Source organism: Hyposmocoma kahamanoa, unplaced genomic scaffold, assembly GCF_003589595.1.
Source record: "Hyposmocoma kahamanoa isolate Upper Pololo Valley unplaced genomic scaffold, ASM358959v1 99879, whole genome shotgun sequence".
Classification (NCBI taxonomy): Eukaryota; Metazoa; Arthropoda; class Insecta; order Lepidoptera; family Cosmopterigidae; genus Hyposmocoma; species Hyposmocoma kahamanoa.
The window spans coordinates 9,676,383-9,691,643 of NW_020656077.1; the positions used below are offsets into that span (position 1 = coordinate 9,676,383).

General features: G+C 38.1%; 1 protein-coding gene across 1 annotated transcript in view; it reads right to left on the reverse strand.

The window, feature by feature from the left end:
- LOC113239565 (regulator of G-protein signaling loco-like) overlaps window positions 1–14,892 on the reverse strand; it is a 153,354-nt gene extending 138,462 nt beyond the window's left edge. Inside the window, exons 1-4 of the mRNA XM_026476625.1 lie at window positions 14,478–14,892; window positions 11,300–11,428; window positions 9,614–11,010; window positions 6,941–7,153 (exon numbers count right to left, since the gene is read on the reverse strand). Coding sequence (XP_026332410.1) covers window positions 6,941–7,153; window positions 9,614–11,010; window positions 11,300–11,428; window positions 14,478–14,877 — 2,139 coding nt within the window. The 5' untranslated portion in view covers window positions 14,878–14,892. The remainder of the gene's footprint in view (window positions 1–6,940; window positions 7,154–9,613; window positions 11,011–11,299; window positions 11,429–14,477) is intronic.
- Between the last annotated feature and the right edge of the window lie 369 nt (window positions 14,893–15,261).

A 15,261-nucleotide genomic window follows, 5' to 3' on the forward strand; every position in this document is an offset into this window, starting at 1 on the left:
ATTACATATTAATCCGGGTCCTAGTAATGAAGATGGATAGAACAAACGTAAGAATAGTGGAGGAAAAGGAACTCGAGAGCGATTCAAAATATCAAAAGTAAGTGGCCAGGAACCAGAAAAGAGAATGATGAAAAGGTGGAATGACGATGAAGAAGGCCAGTATTGTCATAAGCAAAAGTATCGTGCTGATGAGGATAAAGATTTGTGTAAAGGTTGTAACAAATGGACAACCGTGGTCTCTTCCTACTCTGACGTGAAAAGAGCGTGAAGTATATGTAAATAAGAAGTGTGACGTACATTCGGAGATAATACAAAGTATTAAAAAGCACTGTTACATGTTCTCGTGCATACCTTTTCAACATATTTAGACGTTCGGAAATGAAACTAAATTAAAAGAAATAAACAGCGTGTATTTGTTTTTTCAAACTAACCAACGTTTCGGGCTTTTTACAAGAAAAAACAAACATACGCGATTTAGATGCGAAAAAATAGTTTTACTTCCAATGTGTTGCTACCACGAAATCCTAAGAGCGGTTGGTTACACACGTGTACTTTCAGCAGCGATACAATCGCGCGTTTGTGACTGCGTCGCGACACTTCGGATTTATAGGCGTTTCCATCGATGCAAACGCGCGACTGCGTCTGTGCAGTCCCTTATGCAGAGTACTTAAAACCGTGACAAAGATAGAGAAATTAACGCTATATTATTATTTTGACTATCCCCGTGAATCAGCTATGAGTCGGTCGCAATAACAACCAATGAAAACATCGAGAATCATAGATAATAACTGGAAGAATTATTTCCAAAGACGAAGAACACTAGCACGAATTCGCCGGTCAGTATAAAATAAAACTACCAATAATACAATATCATACTTGCGGTATCAGTTTCATATCGCACTGCTATTACAATAGTGTTGTAACTCAAAATATGTGAATTTCAAGATTCTATCATTACTGAACGTAAAATTTGATTCTCTAAACGTCAATATTCAAACGCAAACCGTCGTTAGAATATTGTAAAAAACAATTAATTCTGGCCAAAACAGCCCTAATTAAAAAGAAAATATGAAATTATTGTTCCCCTTTTATTCTTAAATTATATTTGCAAGAAATTGTTTCACTTCACTTTTTATTTTTATGGCTCCATCAATATGAGAACTGATGATTTTGCCAATGTCACAGTTGAAAGAAAAAAAACGAAACAAAAAAAAATTTTCGCTAAGCTCTAATAGGACATTAACCGGTGTTGGTAAGTTGGACTACGGGAGTAGATGTCTATGATAAAGTATAACCTATACATAGGGCGCACTATAAGTTTCCGGAACTGGCAACTTACATAAACAATATTTAAAAAGTAATTACAACATTTGAATACAGAATACAGTTTGTTTCATCTGACTGTCTCTTGTTTTTACATTGTGAAATCATTTTAGAAAATGGTTGTCTACATCTCCATGGATTTAACTCGTGAAAATTTTCGTACTATGATTTCCTACGACTTTAAGTGTAATTTAACAGCTCAGCAGAGCTTCGCTGGGCTTCAAACTTTTGGCGATGAAGCACAATGCAAGACGACTATTTATAGCTGGTTTGTAGAATTCAAACGCGGTCGTGTGAGTCTCAGTGACGAATTTCGTGATGGACGCAGATGCTGTGCGCCGTATGATCAACACAGACAGGCATGTGACGTACCATGAGATTCGGGCATCTTTAGGCATAGGCATGACTCAAATATAATCCATACTAAACAAACATTTGGGTGTGATGAAGCTGTGCTCTCGGTGGATGCCACACTATTTGATTGAGGCTCAAAAAACGGACCGCGTCACTTGGTACAATGCCATGCTTACCAGATTCAAAGAAGGGGCGTCAAATTTGATGTGGGACATAGTAACAGGTGACGAAACATGGATTCACAGTTACAATCCTAAACCAAAGCAGCAATCGAGCGTATGGGTCTTTCGAGATGAGCCGAAACCAACCTACGTGGCGCGCGTGCAAAGTATCTCTAAGCGGATGATTGCTTCTTTTTTTAATAAATCTGGATACAGAAGCGGGAAAATTGTTTTACTAGATCAAATGGTTTAGATATTTACTATTAAACAATGGTCTTACAAAAAATATATTATGTACATAAGGATATTGTCTAAAGAATGTGCTAATGTGTTACACGATAGGATGTACTTTGTCCCATCATCCGATTATCCGAAAACAGGCTTAAAACGAGTTATTTAAAAATAAAATATATAACTTAGTACATAATTTTTATATGCAAATGTTTCTCTTAAATTAAATTCAAAATTCAAAATATTTATTTCAGATAACAAAGATCCATTTACTTTGGTGTTAGAAGTAATAAAATTAACTTATAAGCTATTGTTAGTAGGAATATTATAAAACATATTACTCAATTAAATAAGATCTAAAATGTCATGTACTTACGAGGCATCTCGTGCGGAATCATTGTCCGTACGAGTCCTCTGCCACAACCTTCAGAGGGTTGTTGTTACTCCCCCGAAGTTTAACCGAAGCCCTATTAGTTATTAAATTCACGTTAATCCCAAAATTTGCAAATTACCCGGCGGTTTAACGACACGCCGCGCCGCCCGCTGCCCCGTCTGTCGCCATCGGGCGTTGGTCGACGACGGACATGTGTCAAATTTTCTCAGTCTGTTCTTATTTTACTCATATTAATCATACTTCACCTCTTAAAATGTAAACTCGCGTTGAAATAACTCACCTTAAGTCATAGAAATACGCGGCGGAATGCCATTATAAGATAATTGCATTGTCGCTTCAAATTGATTTATATATAGAAAAAATATAAATTATTTATTCCTTTAAAAAAAACAACGCAATAACATAAAGATTTAGACAAAGAACTAAATTACAAATATGTGCTGTGCTGCTAAAGAAACCGTGACCCACATACCGTCTTATCGTCTCACCTACAGTACCTACGCTGATTCTCAGTGGATCCGGCAACAGAACACACGTGATACGGACATTGTAGTCGTCACAGATTCACACTAAAAACATTGCACGAAACAAGCAGTCATATTACTATAAACACAAACATGATCGCATAGACTCTTCCATAATATAGTATAACAGTTGCAGTACCACTCAAGAGCTTTAAATCGCAAAGATCCGAAGGGCACTGTCACTGCGCCCGTCACTCGGAGACATAAATTCTCATGTGCCTGTAATTTCACCAGCACCCTTACCCTTCTAAACCGGAACACAGTAATGCTGACATTACTGCTTGGCGGCAGAAATAAGGAAGGTGGCAGTTCCTCCCTAGACGAACTCTTTCACAAGATCTACTGCTACTAAAATGCATGACTTAAAACGTATTTTACTACATAATTAATACTATATAACTTGTATAAAGCTAACTGTCAGCTTTCAGACAGAATTCAGAATAATAATACGCTCAGCACACTGAGATTAGGCGACTCCTGTTCCCCTGTGTTCCTTTACAAAATTCACGTCTGAGATAGCTTTTATGTGAATGTGGTTTGGATCAGGGTATCCTTGGTCACATTTTTTTAATGTCCTAAGTTGATTTATTCCTTGTATGACCTCCTTGTACGGTCCCCGTTCTATTTACGTTAAGTCCCTTCTTTTTTATGTGTATTCTCCTTTTATTAACTTTTTGTGTGATTTTATATGTTCTAGCTTCTTGTTTGTCCCTAATTGTTTTTTTCACCCAGGTATGATCTCCTCAACAGCAGTCCGTCGAAGAAGTTCTTCCAAAAATGTAGGCCATTTATTGGTGATCATACTATCACGTTATACTGATATGACATGTAAGAATTGTTTGTGTTGGTGGTCATATTTAGTCAGCAGTAACAGCTTGTAGGCACATTTTGCTTGACTTTAATAATAAAGTATAACCTCGTTCGATTTACGTCGAATTCTTTTTTTTAACCGACTTCAAAAAAAGGAGGTTCTCAATTTGTATGTATGTTACGCGATAACTCCGCCATTTGTGAACCAATTTTAATGATTCTTTTTTTGATGGAAAAAAGGTACCTCAGATGTGGTCCCATTTAAATTTCAAGAAAATATTCCACCTCTAAGGGTGGCAAACTAGGGGATGAATGACTTTTGAGGTCGGTTTTATAACCGGAGGTTAGGTTATTTATAATATCAAGTGACGGGACGAACAAGTTGTGCGCCTGGTGGTAAGCTACACGCCTGTCCATTACACTTGCAGTGCCACTCAGAGCTTTAAATCGCAAAGATTTGAGAGGCACTGCCACTGCGCTCGTCATCTTGAGACATAAGTTGACAAGTCTAATGTGCCTGTAATTTCGACAGCAATTATTTGTTATGAGAAAAACTTGGATGATAAATTAAATATAACCTTTGTTTTATATTTTGAGCGAGGTTGTACTTAATTAAAGACTAAATATGACCACCAATACAAACAATTCTTATTGGTCATATCAGTATGACACGCTTGTAGGTTCACCAATAAACGGCCAAAATAAAAACCTTGCTGCTGCCTAAACGTTAGCGTTCTTGATCAATATTAACTGACAACATCGTAACTGACACTGCCCAAGCCTAGTGGCCGCCATTAAGGCAATAATAATAATGTTATGATTTTATTTTAGTTCAATCGAAATATAGCTATTGTGATATTCCGTGATACGGGCTAGGTCATAGGTTCCCAAACTTATTGACTCGCCGCCCACTTAGGCAAGACAAAAAAAATTCAAAGCCTGCATAAACTTAAAACAAAAAATCACAAGGAAAAAAAAATATATACAGGGTGGAACAGGTCGACAGACGAAGCCGAAAAATGTAAAGAGTCTTAAATATGTACTTAATACCACTGAAAGTCTTTTTGTTCTAAGTATAATAGTTTACGAGTTTGTTATAATTATTAATACAAAGATCGAACACTCAGAAAAAATCCTACGATCCGGTCGGATTCGAACCGACGTCTTCTTGCATACCGTGGCAGACGCCATACCAACTAAGCCACGGAACGAACCAACGGACTTCACGAATTTTTCTATGTGCTTGCGTCGTGTCTTTGTACTTGGTCTTTCAACGACTTTTTAGTCGTAGCGCCATCTATGAGAAATCTATTGCAGATTTATCACCCAGTTATTACCTTTACAGCTACCAGTCCTGGCGAGAGATGTCGCTATTCACTGTATTAATTAATTTTTTTTTGTTGAATTGATATTCGATTATTTTTTGTGAAATTACTCCACTAGTTTGTTATAATTATTAATACAAAGATCGAACACTCAGAAAAAATTCCTTCCATCCGGCCGGATTCGAACCGACGTGCTTGTTCAATGATAAAGATTGGCTTGAAAAGTCTGTGTTGTCAACCCTACAAACAGCCGTTGGAGGCAACTACCGGGAGGTACTAAGTGGAGGAGGTAATGCCGCCGATATCAATAGAATCTTTGTCCTGCAGAAACGTGCAGTTAGGGCAATTTACAATCTGGGCCCCAAAGTATCTTTGAGAGATAAGTTTAAGGAAATTAACATTCTTACACTAGCCTCACAGTACATTTATGAAAATGTAATTTATGTTAAAAGGAATAGTAATTTCTTTATGACAAAACAGTGACAGACATAACATTAATACAAGGAATAGAAATAAACTAGCATTTCTTGATAGTCGTCTTCACAAAGTCAAAAAATCATTTAAGGGGCAATGTATACGCTTCTACAACAAGATTCCGGTTGATATACAAAATTTGCCTTTCACGAGGTTTAAAACTACAGTGAAACAAAAACTTTATACTAAAGGTTATTATACAACTTCTGCATAATTTGGATGACAAAAATCCGTAGTAGTAACCCGCTTAGCTCATGGAGGTAGTCTCGTTCTTTGATGTTTCAAAAAAAAAATATTGTAAATGTTATTTACAAAGAGCAACCCCTAGAGTTTCTTGCTCATTCTTCTCAGGGGAATCTGCCTTACGAATGAGCGGTAGAGTTTAACCATTGTGACGATTTCAAGTATAATAATGCTTACCTATGAAATAAAGATTATTTTGAATTTGAATTTGAGGTAGTCGTTGACCTCTGCCGTTGACCAGCGTGCCGTCAGTCGCTTTCTTTGATCAATCATCATATGAATGATGATTAATTACGCGGGTATTTTATTGTATTACTTTGAGAGTAATTAACACCCCTAAATTCCGTGTTTGACGACCCAATATTTGCATTTACCGAAAAAGTGCACCTCTCATAGAATCTTCGGGAGACATGTTGTTTCTAAACTATGCGTTGTCATAAACTACCCGCACCAACTTAAGAAAAGTAAAGTTCAACATGCTCAACATGCGTCAAGTAGGTACTCAAATCACACAAGCCTCGTAACCCTTAATTCGGCTCTAACGTAAAACAGTAAAATTAGGCAACCAATCACGTGACTTATCACTGCTTATTTGTTTGATTTTTTAATGATTTATTAATTTTGAAAGTTCTTTTTAATGAGATCAACATTTAAAACTACATTTTCTGTTAACTTGAGCAGAGTAGTTGAAATTTTAATATAAAAATGTAATGTAAAAATAAATAAATCGGTTCAGAACACCTCCACGGTTCGTTATCTTATTTTTGAGTATCGATTATGGAATTGCTAAATTTGATTATTTATCATTACTTTTTCTTTTGAATTGCTCATGGTACTTATACCAGACGAGACGTTTATTGCGAAACCTATTTCTTTATCATAATTTGTCTTTCTAAAATTGACATTTAGATATTTAATAATCAACGATATCCGACGCGTACGCCGCCGCCGCGCATCTCTATACGGAGTTGCCAACTAAGCGAGTTTGTCCCTTTTTGGGACATTTTGACATCAAAATGAAATAAAGATGAATCTATGGGCTAGGATATGTAGACCTAAGGAACTAAAGATAAAATAAGGAAATATGATCATTAAACTTACCTGTGAGTCTCGCAAATCTGGTTCGCTAGCGGCGGCTGACAGCGATTCATCTGCGCCGGCACCGCCGCTACTGGCATCGCCGCTGCACACGTCGCCAGCGCTAGCGCTGAACGCTCGCCTGCGCGCCTCCTGCTTCTCTTTATCCTTCTCTTTACCCGTCAGTATGTGTCGAGTTTTCATTAGAATGTTTAGGGGTTTCATTGATTTACGAACCTGCAAAACACAATATTTTTAATATTTGAAGTTGAAAATCATTGTCATCAACTCGTTATTACTAGGTTTACCATCCTGGCAAAATTGTTGGACTGTTCACAATCATTGTGAAGAATGTTTAAAACAACATAATAATACACATTATTTATTTATTAACCTATATTATACTGACAATTAGATTATATTCATAAATTATGTAATCTATAGCATCAGCGCATCCTGAAGGCGCATAGGTCCCAGCTCTATCCATCTGGCTCTGTCTCTTGTCAGCCTAGTCCATAGAGGTCCAGCTATTTTTTGAAAGTCATCGGACCATCTTCTAAATGGACAATTCTGGAGGACATTCTGTTACCTTTCTGGTCCACGTTTCTATTCTTTCCCTGTACATGTGGCCAGTCCTTTTTGTGGTGACATCCTCCAATTTAGTAGTCCTACGTATGTCTGTAGCTCTCTTTATGTCTCTTAGAAAGAATCCCAGCATACTTCTCTCCATTCTTCTTTGACAGGTTGTGAGTTTCTGATGGTATTTATTAGTCAGTGCCCGCGTTTGGCATCTATAGGTCCGAAATTGGGAGGATGCAGATGTAAAAGACCTCTCTCTGTGCTTGTTTTTGAATATGTCTTTGAATGACCAATATCGGTTCCAAGAGTTGGTAACTCTTCTTTCTAGTTCTTGCTCAGTTTCATCACTAAATGACACTTATTGGCCCAGATAATACACATTAATGTTTAATAATTAATTTTATAAATAATAAAATAAAATATAAAAACTTTTTCATTTTAAAAAAAAACCGACCTCAAAATTTTGCTTATCGGCTTTGTTATTGTGATTACATCTATTTGCTGAGTTTTATTGGCATCGATTAACGGAAAATGCGTGAAACCGGATTTATTCAATTCAGTGATAGTTCTTGTCAAAGTCAAAGATTATTTATTCCATAGGTAAAATAAATTTACACTTGAAAACGTCACATTTAAGCTACTGCTCGTTCACTACGCTGACCTCCCTGAGAAGAACGAGCAAGAAACTCTAGGGATTGCTCTTTTCAAATAAACTTAAATGCTATGGAATACACTTTGAATCAAATTTGTGTGGATTCTGGAGCCGTGTCGTCTTTCCATACATCTTTATCTAACACGTAGTCTTCAATTTTGTACTATGATTTTTCGAGCAAAATATTTTTAATGTAGTTTTTAAACTTAGGAAATGATAAACTTAATATATGCTTCGGAATCTTATTGTAAAAACGTATACAGTTCCTCATAAAAGAGTTGTTTACCTTGTTTAAACGAAATCGTGGTACCATGATTTTGAGTTTGGACTTAGCTCTAAGGTTAATATTATGGATATCTTCTTTCTTATTGAAATTATGTATATTTTTACGAGCATATAAAACATTTGAGTAAATGTACTGTGATGCCACAGTCATGATACCAGTCTCCTTAAACTTTTCTCTGAGAGAAACCCGAGAGCCTAGACGGTACACAGAACGAATCGCTCGTTTTTGCAATACAAATCTGGTTTGAATATCTGCCGCTTTAGCCCACATGAGAATCCCGTAGGACATTATACTATGGAAGTGACTAAAGTAAACTAGTCTAGCATTACTAACATCGGTAAGCTCACGTATTCTGCGGACTGCGTATGGAGCGGAGCTTAATCTGCTGGCCCAGAGATCTATTTTATAGGTTTTGTCACCTCGTTCATAGAGGTGGAATATTATCTTCAAATTTAAATGAGACCAGTATGGAGGTATCCTCTTTCCAACAAAAAAATTTTTTTGATTTGATTTGATCATACACAAGAAAAAACAAAATACAATAGAATTTAAAACCTCATCTTGTTTTGAAGTTGGTTAAAAATTAAATTGGCTGCATTGACTTACCATAAGTCAATGATTGGCTGCTTTTAATTTGCTACTAACATGGCAGATTAATACAAAGATGAAAAAGATATGAGATATTGTGTTCTTAATTTAAAAAAATCGAATATAGTCAGAGATGGGCAAGCGCCTGAGTTTTAGCCCGGGTTTCAATGTGGTTAAAATCTACTAATACCCGAAATCGAGGGTAAAAACTATTTGCAAAATGTGATATTATTACCAAATGTTTATTACTATTGAATCATTTCACTTGAAAATCACATTGATATGAATCAATACAAAAAATCTATATATACCGTTGAATCGATTTTCTTAACAATCGAACTGTAATGCGTTCCTAGTATAAGTGAGAATACACAGGATTGCAAGGAGGGAATTGTGTGGAGTTACCTTTTACGTCAAAGAAAGATTTTTTATTATTTTACGCGTATAATGGTCTCCGCCCTCAATTTTGGGCAGAAATAGGCTGTAACCCGGCGCTTTGGCTAAAACCCCGGGTGAATTGATTGGGTTTTAACCCTAGTTATCTCTGAACAGCCCATCTCTGAATATAGTGCTTATATGAACATTATCGTACCTTGCATTTAATGCTCGCTGGGTGAACAAATGTTCCTTCATCTTTATCTTGGGAAGGGGGAGGGTCGCGCAGCCCTAGCACTAACATATCATCAAGGGATGCCTGCAAGTGCCTCCGGCGCGACGGCCGTGCCTCCTCATGGCTCCGACACGAGTACACCGACACAGAGTCCATACTAGCTTTACTAGTACTGCCAGATATCACGGTCACATTCTCTACGGACTCATTCGACTGGCAATCGCCCTGTCTCGCTCGCTCTTCATATATTTCAACCGAGTTGAAAGTGTTCGTTACACGATCGACGCCCAAATCCAGCTGAGGCGGTATTAGTTCGTAGTGATGCCCCTCATTCTCTGTATAAACTTGGTCGTAAACAGCGGCATCGTAGTTGCGGGATGTGGAAGGCATATTTCCGTAAACGTTGTTGTAGTTGTATGTATCTTCTTCGTTGCGCGGGCTCACGTGGCGTACCGATTGTAGATCGTTTGAGGTCAGTATGCCATCGTCCAAATTCAAGGGCCTGCCTTGTCCGCCGAATCCGTCCACAACAGGCGTAGTATTGGATAAAAAGGAGCCGTCGGTGTCGAAGCTACTGCACCCGACCATACCGATAGGGCGACGCGGCATATCCTGCCTGAACTTATTTGTGGCAGGTTGTTGACCAGCGAAGTCCACAACGAGTATTCTGTCTGCAATATTTCTGCAATCATTATTAAACCCAATCCCAGAGTCACTGTTGCTGGATGTGGTTGTTATTTCGCTGTGGTTGCTTGGTTGCGGCGAGTTTGCCACAAATTCCTGGCCATCAAGCCTTGCGTCGTCTTGTCTACAAGGCGGTCTCCTGTCCCGTGGTGCCCGAAATACAGCCCTGTTACACCGCGAGAAGTTCCCCAAAGCAGGACTGCCGCCTTTCAAGGCCAGTTTTGATATCTGCTGTAGAATCGGACTTGCATAATCATCGGGCGGTAATGAGTACATTCCTTTTATAACGCCGACAACATACTCGGCTGAAGGTGGGAATTCTAGACATCTCTCAGCAACGGGGTCTCTTGTACATGCTATTTGGAATTCTCTCGCCCTGTTCACGTGCATGTCGTGTTCGGCCATCCTCAGATCCACGGCAAATACGTGACAACTGTGAGACGCTTCAGATTCTGTCATTTCTGCTGAAGTGACTAGGCCGAAGTACCGTCGATCAGTATCTGAACCACATCCTGCATAGACGATGCGTTCTCGTTGATATTGCGCAAGGACTTGGCCGGTTTGACGGCGCAGCAAGAGTACAGTTGGAAGTACAGAGAGGAGAACTGGTGTGGCTGGACGGCGTTCCTGGCGAAGCTTCCGCACAGCACTCCGAACATTACCAGGTGCAGCCGCGGCTGTCGCTTGAGGTGTTTCTGTCGACCAATACATAAATGTCACTTAGTTTCAAAACATGAAGGTAACTAATAAAAATTATTGGTTTTTACTGGTTTTTTTTATAATATCAAGAGACGGGACGAAGAAGTCGTGCGCCTGGTGGTAAGCGATACATACACCTGTCCACAACAGTTGCAGTGCCACTCAGAGCCTTAAATCGCAAAGATCTGAGGGGCACTAAAACTGCGCCTGTCACCCTGAGACATAAGTTGATAAGTCCCATGTGACATTCGGTTTATAACAAACCCCATGGTAACAGCTTCCTACCTATTGTGCCAAGGTATCCCACGACGGTTCGGCATTCGAGCCGGGCGGCGTGGTTTGGCGCCAGCTGAGCGCGGCTTAAGTTCTGAAGAATCTCGTTGACACCAGACGTGCTGGGCACTGCATGGCAGACTGAAATAGGAATAGGCAATGATATGTGGCAAATGTCTACGGACAAATCACACCTTCAACAATAAAGTGAATTCATACGAAAGATAACATTAGTAGGAAACTTTTCAAAAACAAATTTTCCAATTTATTCACTTTGTTGTAAAAGTTGTATAGCATTGGGGATAGTGCAACAACACTTAACTAGCATTGGATTAAAAGTTTCCATTTGGGTAATCTAGAGGCCAAATTATTTTTGCATATTCGCTTTTCTGGTCAGGCCAATGAGATTGATGATATTGATGGCAAAGATGAGAAAGAAGATAATTCTTTATTCTCATTTATAAATTATATAATTACCACTACGTAGCTATATAAATACCACTATGGCAGCCACAAAGCAGTTTCAAGGGTATAGCTAGTCTTTTCTACATACTTGCTGTTCAATTGAAGGTAACTAATTCTGTGAAATCAGAAACAGAACCTTGTTGATGGTTTGTTACATTGTTTTATTAGATTCAATGTTTCCTTCACTGTTAGAGCCTATGCAGTAAATTTTTGAAATGAAGAATCTACACTACCAGTGGAGTAGATAAGCTTCTTGCTTGCAACGCTATGTCTGCGCGCGTTTGAATCGTTTCACTACAGCGCATCTGCGGTGCGTATACGCGCAGATGACGCGCGTTTACGGCGCCGCAAACGCACGTTACAAAATACGTCATGTGCATAGGCTCTTAGACAGCTTTTGCTATTGAACAGTAACAAATGTATACAAGCACATAAGTTAGAAATTGACCTCATTATTAATAAGCAAATTGTTATTGTGATAATGCATGAAGTACAATACAGACCTTCTTTTGACATTCACAACAAAAGCCTCAAGAAAAGTTTTTAGGTTGACAAAGTAAAAGCGACTAGTAATTTAATAAAAAGCAGTAAAATACACAAACAGATATGGATGACGTGAATAACAAGACAAGAGTGCTAAGTATTAGAAATGAATCTTTTTTTTTTCCAATTTCAATTGTGTATATTTGTTTTATAAAAGCAAAACTACGTTTGGGGTTCCTTACGATTACGGCTGAAATGGTATTCCCCTCACGCGTCCTTCATAGACATAATATTTGTTTTTAATAGGAAATGAAACTATTTTATTAGATGTAAATTGCGTATATTTCTATTTTAAATAAACCATAATCTCAGTACAGAGTACTAAAAAAACCGACCTCAAAAGTACGTGGAATTACGTCTATTTGCTAAGTTTTATTGAAATATCCCCTAGTTCGCCACTATACAGGACTTGACACTGGAGATAATAAAAATAGGTTCTCACTACGATACTACTCAAAGTATATTGAGAGAAAAACGCCTTGAATTGGAGAAATAGCAAAATCAACCATTAAAGTAATTGCTCCTAAATTAAAGTTAGGCGCTATTTATAAAAGTGAATCTTCATGCGTGAACAGCCACCCTTCGAGGTGGATGATTTTCTTCAAAATGAAATGGGACCACTATAGAAGTACTCCCTTTCCAACAAAAAAAGGATCATGAAAATCGGTTCACAAATACCGAAGTTACCGCGTAACACACATACAAAAAAAAGAACATACAGTTGATTTGAGAACCTCCTCCTTTTTTGAAGTCGGTTAAAAATACATTCGTATGAAAAAACAAATATGTGCAAATTAAGACCTGAAAAATAGTCCAATTTCCTATGGATAACAATTGCAAAACCTAAGAATTTTTCAGTTTTTTAAAAATGGTAAATGAAAACACGGCTTTGCATTAGAGACACCATATAGATTTAGGATGCTATGGTATTGAACGGGATACTGTATGTCTTGCAATGATTGCATGTAAAATAGTTTCATTTCCAATGTGCAGCTATTGTGAAAACCTAAGAACTTAAACAAGAGTGCTAAGTGTTAAAAGCCACCACACGACATATAGGTAGGTGCACCACACAGAATACGTGCATAGATGCACTCACATACCTAATGACATTGTTAGCTGTTTAGCCATCTGAAAAGAATGTTAACAATTTAAGTTTTGCTAATTTTTTATCTATGTATACAAGTCGCCATTTTATTAGTAGTCAAGGATATTAGTATTGAATTGATGAACTAGGCTATTGATAATTCCACTAGGCAATATCGGTCTTTGGCCATTCATAATGCAGTAAAGGGAGTTCCCTTTAGTACATATTGTACACTCAGTCAAAGACTGACAGAATAGATTTAAAATAAAAATAACAATGATGTGACAAAATTCCTATTTGATGTGATAAATGATAAATTACTTTTATTTTGTATGTTTTTTTAATTTTATTTAGTTAAATTCCAAGGAAAAGTTACTTTTCAATTTGCACCACTTTATTATTGAGTTTTTTTAATGAAATGTCAGTGTGCATCTAATCCTCCATGCACACCTAATGTCTAGACACTCTCACCTTGAAAAGGCCCAAGCTATAACTTTCAAAGATAAGCCTGCAGACAGGGAATTTCATTCCATAGCTGTTCGCCATATAAGTGTGGAAGTGCAACATCAATTTGTGCGAATCCCAGGAATATCAATAACACAGGGTTGGAATCCCAGTTGATGTCTCGTCCACCAGTGATGGAAAGGCAGTATTAAATCATTCCATTGCAAACTATCCATGATAAATATCCTGTAGAATTCCGATAGAAACTTTACAGCAGTTTAAAGCTAAAATAATTTAACTGCCTCTGTGGCCAAACGGTTACTATGATAGTCTGCCATGCAGAGGTACTGGGTTTGATTCCCAGGCCGGGAGAAATATTTGTACGGCCTAAATTTATTTATCTTGTGAGTTTGAGTGTAATTTGTGTGTCCATGGCACCCACAACATGTTTCCCTAGTCCGGGGCTATGAGAGTGTGTGTTATTTATTTATAAACAACAAAACAATGTTACCTATACATTATGAGAAATCAATAGGAATCTTACATTTTATCGTTTAGAATGTAATTACTCAGTCACTGTTAAGGTATACGGTTGCTGAATTACTCTTAGAGGACATTTACAATACTATTGCAACATGTAATATTCAATACCTGAATGATGAAGTGAGGTTTGCGGTCGGCGTCGCGTCGGCGGATGTCGTCGCCGAGTCCTAGTTCGCTCGTCAGGCTCAGTGTCTTCCGTATCAGTGGGTGGAGAATCCCGTGGCGCCACGCTCAGAGAGATAGCGCCCGGGGCACCTGCTACCATACGCGCCACAGACGCGTGAGGGGCTCTGGCCACGTTCGCGCCGTCTACGGCGAGCAAAGCATCTCCAGCACGCAAACCGGCGCGATCGGCAGGCCCTCCTGCGGCCACCGCAGACACAACGCAAGGCCTCTGCCCAGCAATAGTGAAACCAAAACCTCCAACGCCTCTTGCAACTATCAATCTCCGCTCCGCTGTTCGTGGCAAAACTCTACGCCGTCTTCGTCTTTGCTGAAGAGGCACCATAGTTTACCTCTAATGTTTAATCTGTTTACGAATAAGATAACAGTACGCAATCATTTTGTAGGACGTGTAAAAGTATTGCACAGGATATGCAGGAAGCTCCAGGCGAAACTTTTATGTGATTAAAACTCGACAAACTGGAATGAAAGTTTCGTTCGCGCAACTGACATTAGAAAGTTTGGTTTTGTGTTCGAACTTGAAAAGATGCATTCTACTACATATCACATTCTTAATTACTTATATGGTAAACATTATTAAAAATATATTAATATTATTATTGAAATAACAATTTTACATAAAGTTATAATTATTATAGATCAATCTTGTTAAAATAAAATGCGTTCAATTGTGGAATATGTGTACACACCACAGAATACTTGCACACCA